A 10,000-nucleotide genomic window follows, 5' to 3' on the forward strand; every position below is an offset into this window, starting at 1 on the left:
CGGCTCTCTCCTTGCATCCTCTCTCTCTCTCTCTCTCTCCCTCTCCCTCTTGATCACTCGCTGTCGCGTACACAAACATACGTTCCCACGCACACGCGCGCACACACATACGCTCACACCCTCCGTCGGGAAGCGGGGCTGCCGTGTGGGAGTCAACCAGCATGAGAAGTGAGATCTTCCCTCGCACGTCGGCTCGTGGAACTCAAGTTGTTTGAGACGCAGGCTCCACACGCTCTCTCTCTCTCTCCCTCTCTCTCTCTCTCTCACACACACACTCACACACACACACACACACTCGCGCCCTCCCAGTCGGTCAAGAGGAGCAGACCAGGCGGCCAGCTTCTATCCCCGTGTGTCCACAAGTCAGGCAACATGGGACTCGTGGTAGGAACGTTCTCCATGCAGACCAAGCAGGTGAACTATCGCAAAGGTAAGCCTGTCGCTACCGGGGTTACCTCTCTGTGGCGTGGGTTGGGGGGGAAAACGGTACGCGTACAGAGTGTGACTTCGCTTTTGTATATCCATCTGTGTGTGTTTGACCGTGTGTGGCTGTGTTTCTTTGATTTCTGCCTGTCTGCCTCCTATGTTTTTCTGTGTGTTTTTGGTTTGGTCTGACTGTCTGTCTATTGTGTGTGTGTGTGTGTGTGTGTGTGTGTGTGTGTGTGTGTGTGTGTGTGTCGCCCGTCATGTCACATTTTCATACATCATAAAGGAGGCTTGCGTGTTGTCTCCTGGAACATGCATATTACATACATGCAACAATATCGCCATGAGAGGAATGGGCTTTGGGTTCCACGGTGTTTAATTTTGGAACCATCTGTTCCTGCCTCTGTGTGTGTGTGTGTGTGTGTGTGTGTGTGTGTGTGTGTGTGTGTGTGTGTGTGTGTGTGTGTTGGGGGGGGTATGTATGTGTGTGTGTGGGGGGGGGTGTGTGTGCGTGTGTTTATGTGCATGCGCATGTGTGTGACCATGGCATGGGTGATGTCTATAAAAGGTGATGGTATTCACCACTGTCTGTGTGTATGCTTCCTGTCTGCCATGCTGTTATTTTACAGGAAGAGACGTGCACGGGGTGTGTGTCTGTGTGTGCGTGTGTGAGAGTTCAAGTGTGTGTGTTTTTGTGTATGTGTGTGAGTGTGTGTTTTTGTATGCGTGTGTGTGTTGGTCTACTCATGACGGTTTCATCCATGTAATGGATCAGTTGAGAATCGTGTTTGTGCGCGTGTGCGTGCGTGTGTGTCTGTGTCCGTGTGTGTGTGTTTGTGTGTGTGTTTGTGTGTGTGCTGTTGTGTACGCGAGATTGTGTCCACGCAGGTGTGTCTCCGTATCGCTGATGTCGGTGGTTGTGTGATAAATCTCTGCATCAGTGATTCATCACCACAGAGGTGTGTCTGGCCACTGGGCACAGACACACTTTATAGATTGAGAGAGGATGCTGGGTGCCCAAAACTCTTAATAAATATATCAATCATGTGTGCCCTCTACTGCACCCTCCTTAATTGTTACAGTGTCATTATTGTCATTGGAGAAATATCTGGGAAACATTCTGGCAGCAAAATAGCGTTCTGCTATCGAAGAATTAAAACTGATGATGATACTATGGGTGGCATTAGCTCATGAATGGCTTAAGACTACTGTTACTAAAAACAGAAGCAACAGTATTCGGACCTCAGTCAATGGGATGGCTACAAATCGCAGACTGAAAACTAATTTGCGTTTACACTTATGCCAAAAGAAATGTGGCTTGCGTCGTGCGCTCTCATGCTATTCCTTGTTACGTAATGTCGTTATACCGTTGCAGGAGAGCAATTCACATGGAATGCACCGGAGCCCAACTGGAACATGATCACAATAAAACCTCTCCGTGCACACGCACAACAGCACCGCCTTACACACTCATCAACACGGTGCACTCAAACACACATCAGCAATGACTCACACACACCATCATGGTGCACCTCACATATACACCAGGACCGGCTCACACACATACACACGGTGCACGTCACACACACGTCGGAACACCGCTGGGACAAAACGTATGGGAAACATCTACGTATCAGCATTACCTTTTTTCAAATACACTTCTATGCCGGTGAAGCATCTGAAGGTAGAGCAGACATTTCAGTCCTGCTTTCATTTGACATGCTTTGCGTAGATGAAAACCAAAATGAAAGGTGGATTAGGATCACGTCGTTCATAATTCCACGTACACGGCCGGTCTGGGATGGACGCCACACATACAACATGCATGTCAAAGGAAACCCTATAGTATTTACATGTATGTTTTTCTCAAACGCAGAGCTTTCCGCCCAGAGTGGTATATTGTCATTCCTTTTCAAGTGGGTGAATCATTTCATGGGTTGTCAAAAGCAGATGAGTTTTTTTCCGCCTGTAAATCCGCCTCATGCTGGCTGAGATAACAACATGTAAATAAAAATGAATTTCCCTGGCAACCAGCCCAGACCCTTCAGCGTGTTCTTGTCTCTTATTCATGTTTTACCTCACAACCCCCATCCCCGTCTATTTCCTGGCGAGAGACGCACGCCCATGTTGGATATGCAGCTGCGAGTGATTTGGTTGATTTGGCGTGGTGTTGGTTGTGTGTTTGTTGTTTTGGTGCAGACCTGGCCCTCTTCTTCACAAGGTTACCCACGACATTAGGTGCTCTTTGAAGGGTTTAGCCGTTGGGTTGGGTCGCTGTGGAATACGCATAGATGAGATAGAAATCCACCAAGCAAGAGTGTGTGTGTGTGTGTGTGTGTATGTGCGCGTGTGTGGATGTGCGTGCATGCAGAGCCCATCTGGTGTAATGGAATGAATGCATAGTGTTAGAAACACTCCATTTTGCCAGAGAAGTTCCTATGTTTTCCGGGTACGTCGCAGCATTCAGACATTAGCAAGCCATGCCTCTCCTTCCCCAAGTTGCAGGGGGGCAGAAGTTCTGCACTAAACCACCTCTTAATGGATTCACCCAGGCCCGCGTTGCAAGGTCTCGACTTGAAAGGAGTTTGATCACGGCCGTTATAATCGACATTGGACTAACCATTGTCTTAGTTCACCGCTGTGTTTATGTCTTACTATTTATTCTGTAAAAATTGGTTGTGCTCCATTTACAGATTTTGTAGCTCCCCTCCAGTATCGATGGGATTTTTCGAGGGCTGGCATGAATACATCATTTGAAAGTAAAAGTAAATCCAAGCTGCAAAATCATTGGGAGAACCCTAGAACATGTAATCAATTGTATTATGATTGGATCAACCAGATGGTTAATCATCCGTCTCTGTTGCCTTGGTGATTCTTCCGCTGGACGGCATGTGTCAAAGCCATACTAAAGCATTTGAATAATGTTCTAATATCCAAATACAAAACTAAAAAGGACAATTCATCGTCGTCTCATGTTTGGCTACCTTGATGACTTGTGACTGCTTCAAGTCAACTGAAGCCTTCTTGGGATGAGGGGGGTCTTGCTCCCTTACATACAGTATATCTTTATTTGTGAGATATCACTGGGATTTTCTGACAAAATGAAAACGTAACTTCTACCTTCTGCTAGCAAATATTTATATGCATGAAAAGGCATTTCTTTTTTTTCTTGTCTTTTTCTTTTCTCATTAAAAAACTCGACAAATTCAAAGTCTGAATTGAGTCAAAAATATATACCTAAAGAAGGGACAGTTAAATAGTGGGGCCCAGCACCAGATTCTTCAGTGCCTTCTGGTCTCTCTTTGCCTTCACTCAGACACTCTGGAGGAGAGCGTCTGCTGGAGAGCCTGCTGGAATGGAAACCCACTCACAGGGTGTTTACCTGAAGCTCTCCCTGCTCGCTGAGAGAGGGGCGCTCTCAGTAACAGCCATCTCAATCGTTTGACTCAAAATGGCTACGTGGACGGGTGGCCAAAACCATCCAATCCAAACCAAAGTGGGGAATCAAGTTTGTCTTACGATTCCACTGAGCTGACATAAGTCCTCTCTTTCTAAGGGTGTCACAGCGCTGTGATGGTCGGCTGAGCTGACAGATGAAGAGGGAGGGAGACAAGGAGACGGAGATGGACTGTCATCGCCTCAAACACTAAGCAAATGAACTCTTCCTCACACTGACCGACTAAACCAATCCACACTTGAGGGGAACCGCACCCCTCCTCCATTCGACCAAATGCGTAGCTCACGTGAGCTATGGCACACATAACACTGTTGTCTCTAGTGAAGAGGTGGCCGTGGTGTAAGAAAAGCTATTAAGTCTGACAAGGTTATCGTCGGATTGTTTGATAAAGGGGCCCGGGAGGGAGACGGACCGATGCGGCAGCACATCAGACGTTACTATCTGTTTCTAGAGCTATACATCTATAGATATAGATAGATGCATCACCTGGTGGCTGTCATTATTCATTTGACCGTCAAAGACGAGTCTCCATTGAGATGTGTGTATCTCTTGCTCACGGCCACAGAACTCACGTATTCGAGTCTGTCACCTTCCACAAGCAGCACTGCCGCTGCTATAAAATGTGTCTTGTGGGAAGGGCTTTTATTTTATAAGGCTACGACAAGAAAACCTGGCCTGTCCAGCATCCTCGTTGATTATCTCGCTCGCTCGGGCAACCTTTGTTCCCTCGGCTTCACCTCGTTTCACCTCCTCGTTGATCAGATTTATGAACCTTTTCCCCTTCTTCCAATCACTCTGTTTAATCCCCAGAGTGTCCAGTTCTCCCAGCGTGGGAATCTATCTGTCTGCTGTCCCCATACCTCTGTCTTCCCTCTGGCTCACACCATTCAAAGGAATTCAATTCAATTACTGTTGGCAAGAAGGATGAGTCACAAGCATTACAAAGCAACTAATATTTAGAAACACATTATTGTCATTGTAAAATGAACATTGCCAATGAATACATTAGGAATACCGTTGTCTGTGTTATCAATCCACCACAGAACCGAGTCTTACTTTATGCTCACACAAAGTGAAGATTTGGCATTAAAAATGTGTGTGTGTGTGTGTGTGTGTGTGTGTGTGTGTGTGTGTGTGTGTGTGTGGGGGGGGACGACGACAAAGAGGCCCTCTGAACAACACATGCATTTGAGTTGATGAACCCCTCCGTTGACAGGGTTAAATTGAAAGGGGTGTGGCCGGGGGGGAGGAGGTTTTAACTCAACTCGCCCCTCTCTCTCCGCGCTCTCTCTCTTCCACACACATCAAAAGAAACCATTCAAGAGCGCCAATTAGGCCGGCCAAAAGGTTTATTAGAACTGTGGCAATATTAAGATGGATTCCCATGTTAATCCTTTCCCACAGCTTTTGTGTGTGTTTCATGCCTGTTTCATGCCTGTTCCATGCTCTGGGTCTGTCGGATTTTCCACTGGTGCGGTGATACACTGGAATTTGAAATGTATTAATATTGCATTCTTGCTGTCAAGTTAAATTGTATCAATCGGTTTGGATAAAACCAGGTCCGAGGCAGGATATTCTTTGTATTTTATACCGTCACCTCAAATGCCTTCCTTTTGAATGCACTGGCCTGTGCTTTCTGCTGCGACAGAATGCACCTACCGGGATTAATAAAGTTTGGTGCATCCTAAAAATACTCAAAACATAACGATTTAATAGGCGCATAAAAAAATATCTTTCATGTTTCCGTATCCTTTTCATTTAGTGTAACACTTATTCTGTCCTTCATCCGAACCCCTCTGCCATCCTTTGATCTGCAGATGTTTTTGATTCAAAATCTCCCTCAAGCATTCACTTAAATCAATAACAAAAGGCACAGCATTTGCATAATGTTTTGTAGCAAAACACTCATTAAAAGATAACCCAGTCTTCAGCAACAGTGTCACAACAGCACTTAGTCCTGTGAAAGTCACTTTAGTGTGTGTGCTTGTGCGTGCAAGCGTGCGTGGGCGTGTGCATGTGTGTGTGTGTGTGTGTGTGTGTGTGTGAAATGCTCACACACAAATCTAAATAGTATAACAACCTTCAGACCAGCACATTATCAATAACATCTTACCCTCTGATTACACAGTGAATATGCGTCCTCTAGGTGTGTGGGTGTGGGGCACTGTGATTGTCTAGGTTAGGGTGAAGCCATCTGCATATGACGGTTATGACTTGACCAAACATGATGAAGGACTTGCATAAGAGAAGCACAAAGGTAGCACATGTCCCCAACAGCCTTTGCGCGCGTGCAACACATTTTGAGTGATGAACGACTGCTTTCTCTTTCACTTGTGAAATCCAATTTGGAAACTCCCCATTCCCAGGAATCAGGGAACGTGAGTAATGTTTCGGGGCTAGGAGCTTGTTAGTTTTTTCTACAGCGGCGTTCACACCCCCACCTTACATCCCAAGCATGGAGAGATCTAAAGAAGGAGCGGCAAAGAAAGAGAGTGTAACGGAGAGGAGAGATGAGGGCAGAGTGCTGAGGAGAGACTCAATGCCTTGGCCGGCCTCGACTACAACACAAAGCGTTCATTTTGGGAATGCCGCTCGGATTTTCTCCACTAGTTACTCCACTGGACATCCTCCAATGGATACTCAGACACCATTGAGAGCCCGTGACGGCTGGCTATCTGTGGGGAGGGTGAGCAGCATCGGACTGTGGTGTCACCGCGGCTCCGAGGGGTAGGATTACACACTCGGGGGGGGGGGGGGGGAACCTGAGCCGGTAAATAATAACGCCGGGTTGTACGGTGTAACGCTATCTCATCCCACTACACATGTATGGGACTCACCGTACACTGTGTGTGTGTGTGTGTGTGTGTGTGTTTGCGTGTGTGCCTGTGTTGTGTGTTGTATGCATGTTGTATGCATGTTGTATGTATGTGTGTGTAGCCCTGTGTTTAGAGTGTGTGTGTGTGTGTTTGTGTGTGTGTGTGTGTAGGTATGTTTGTCTAGCCCTGTGTTGTGTGTGTGTTGTGTGCCAGTGTTGTGTGACTAATGCATGTTCCCTTTACCCCAGCAAGCAGAAGGTCATTGAGTCAGGGCCTGTGTTGTCGCTCCAGTGACACCTCTGACGGTTAGCTGAGCAGTTTCTGTACGATTACGGACTGTAAGACAGACAGGCGAGCACATCATGTGAGGCCACTGACTCTGGAACGGCGGCATATAACGGTGTGTGTGTGTGTGTGTGTGTGCGTGCCTGTCTGGCTCTGCACTATATGTGGCTATAGCTGTGTGGTCATGGAAGCTACGTCAGAGAGTGAATGTGTGTGCCCTAGCCATGTCTCTCACTCAGACCTTATACATTAAGCCAGTGGTCTCACCAAGCCTACTTTAGTTTAATCTCTGAAGTCTGATAGCAGACGAGGTCAAAACTGGGTCGCCCTCTTTCTTTTGCTTCGTATTTGTCTCGACCAATGGTATCCATCGCGGGGTGCGGGGATCTGTAAGCGCCTGATTGGCCAACACAAGCTCGTCCGTCAGTCCTGAAGTAAAAGTCTGTATGTTTCGAGTAACCACCGTGTGTACCTGGGGATTCAGACTCATGTCACTCAGGAGGCTCAAGGGGGCGGGCAGACAGGCCGTGGACCCAGGGGATGGATCCTGGGTACTCTGTGCGTTCCTTCCCCCCCCACCCCCCCCCCCCATGATGGACTCTGTGTTCTCCCCGGTTGATTGTCCCCGGCGCCTTGAGACGCCTGGTTCCGTTCTTACACCAGAGGGGAGAACATCTTTCAAAGAAAACCTGAGGGGGCCAAGCAGAGAGCCCATTTCCTCCTGAGACAGGCGGATGCAGAAGGTGTGGATGTGTGTGTGTGTGTGTGTGTGTGTGTGTGTGTGTGTGTGTGTGTGTGTGTGTGTGTGTGTGTGTGTGTGTGTGCCGTTGGTAAATGGACACAAATATTGGACATCAAACAACAAGTAAAACAAGATACAAATATAATAATAGTAAAAATGTAAAGTAATACAATAAAGTGATATTTGTTTTCCTCTCTGGTCGCAGGACGTTGTTGCATATTTTTGAATTCCTCCCGAACCTCAGCGTTGTGAAAGCCTTTATGTGTCTGTGTGAACTGTGGAAATGGTGTTTCTGACGTACTGGTAAAGTGCTCTTGATAGCTCTCTCTCTCTCTCTCTCTCCCTGGGTGACGCTTGCTACATATTCCAAAATACTTCTCTCACAATCAGATATTCTCTGTGTGCTGCCTACTCTGATGTCTTACCCATCCCAAACTCCCTGCTCTGTATTAATATCAACCCCCAATCCTCTCCGTCTCTCTTTCGACTGCTCGTTCTCACTCTCTCACCCGCTCACTCTCTCACGGCGTGTCTTTTGCAGACACTTGGTCATCTCCACTTTCTTTTCCCCCCACCACCGGCTGGATTGCTCTTTTGCTCTCGCTCTCTCGCTCTCTCGCTCTTGCTCTAACTCTCTCGCTTTCGCTCTCCATCTCTATCTTGCTCTCCCTCACCCTTCCTCGTTTCCTCCAATCTCACTGGCTCCCTCTCTCTCTCCTTTCCTAACACTCTTTTTTTCCTCTCTCTCCCCCTCTCTCCCTTCCTCCCCCTCCCTCTCTCTTCCTCCCCCTCCCTCCTACTCCCTCTCTCCCCCTCGTTCGCTCCCTCCCACCCTCCTCCCTCCCTCCCTCCCTCCCTCCCCCCCGGCTGTCTCTCTGCCCCATGCCTCCTGTCTCTCTGACCTAGATGAGGAGAGATCAATAGCGCAGCCTTCTTTAATTATTCTGTTTTTCTGTCATGTGCCGGGGGCGGGGGCGCTGTCGGGGCCCCTGGCGTTCTGGGGGCCGCTGATCGACACACAGAGTGGCCTCCGCTGCGAGCGACAGGAGGAGAGGCGATAGATATGAGTATTGATTTCATTAGGAGGGACCTGGTTTCCTCTCTCTTCCTCCGTGATGTAAATCGCTTCATTTATCTGCGACACGCTTTAGCTGACGCCCGGAGCGCTCCTGGCGTCTTATAGGATGGCTCATTTTTTTTCGTCTTGCTCGTGAGTCGTTCTTTCCTTGGGCCTATTTCACTTCGCTATGGGTGACCTGGGGAGAGGTGCTGGTGATGGTGGTTCTGGGGGTAGTGGTGGTGGCTGGGGGCGGGTCGGACATTTTTATGTCTGAGAAAACATTCCGGGAGGATTTTCAAAGAGTTTCGATTTGGTTTTTTAATCAAGATTAAAGGATAAGATTCCTTGTTAAGTTTCCCCCCCGACCACTACCTCCCTTTATCTCGCTTGACTCTTTCATCCTGTTATTCCTTCCCCTTGGCAAGAAGCTGAAATTCTCTCTTGCTCTCGCTCTCTCTCTCGCTCTCGCTCTCTCTCTCGCTCTCTGTTCTGCCTTCACTTCCTCGCTCATCTTCTCTATCACCCACTCAAAAACTCACATCGCCCACTCCCCTCTCTCTCCCTCTCGCTCTCTCTCTCTCTCTCTCTCTCTCTCTCCCTCTCGCTTTCACGCTCGCTCTCTCTCTCTCTCTCTGCATCTAATCTCCCCTCCCTAGGCCTTCTGTGCTCTCTCCATCTCCTCTCCCTCCGCCGCGTTTCATTCCGTCTTCCACCAGATATTACTCACTCATTTTTCATCCACTTCCTTTGGCGTCATGCTGCTCGCTGCTTCCTGCAGGCGGTGGGTTCCCCTCACAGTTCTTTACTCGGTGTCTCTCCCCTCCCCTCTGCCTCACCCCTCTGTCCTGTCCACCTTCCAGGGCTCCGGTTAAACAGCTGTTCCTTCACAGGCCTGCGGGGGGGGCCGCCACATAGCAAACACACACACACACACATGCACACGCAACACAGAAACAGAAACACACACAGGAACACAAACACACACACAAACACACAAACACACGCAGTAACAGAAACAGAAACACACACACATAAACAGGAATACACACACAGAAACAGAAACAGGCGCACAGAAACAGAAACGCACAAAGAAACACACACGCACACACAGAAACAGAAACACACACACAGACAGACAGACAGACAGACTCAGAAACGTACACACACACACAGAAACTCACTGTAGCCATACCGTAAAAATGTTAGAAAAACCA

General features: G+C 48.1%; 1 protein-coding gene across 2 annotated transcripts in view; it reads left to right on the forward strand.

Moving 5' to 3' along the window:
• The window catches only part of kcnip1a (Kv channel interacting protein 1 a), a gene marked incomplete at both ends in the record, with an annotated part of 39,903 nt that overhangs the window by 13,587 nt on the left and 16,316 nt on the right, over positions 1 to 10,000 (forward strand). Inside the window, one exon of one of the 2 annotated variants that reach the window (XM_079744449.1) lies at positions 373 to 430. The exons of the other annotated variant lie outside the window; for it this stretch is intronic. Within the exon in view, the coding sequence (XP_079600575.1) occupies positions 373 to 430 (58 nt within the window). Of the gene's footprint in view, positions 1 to 372; positions 431 to 10,000 lie in introns of those variants that run through there. 2 annotated transcript variants of the gene reach the window in all.

The sequence above is a fragment of the Pollachius pollachius genome (assembly GCF_949987615.1).
Source record: "Pollachius pollachius genome assembly, chromosome: 10".
Taxonomy (NCBI): Eukaryota; Metazoa; Chordata; class Actinopteri; order Gadiformes; family Gadidae; genus Pollachius; species Pollachius pollachius.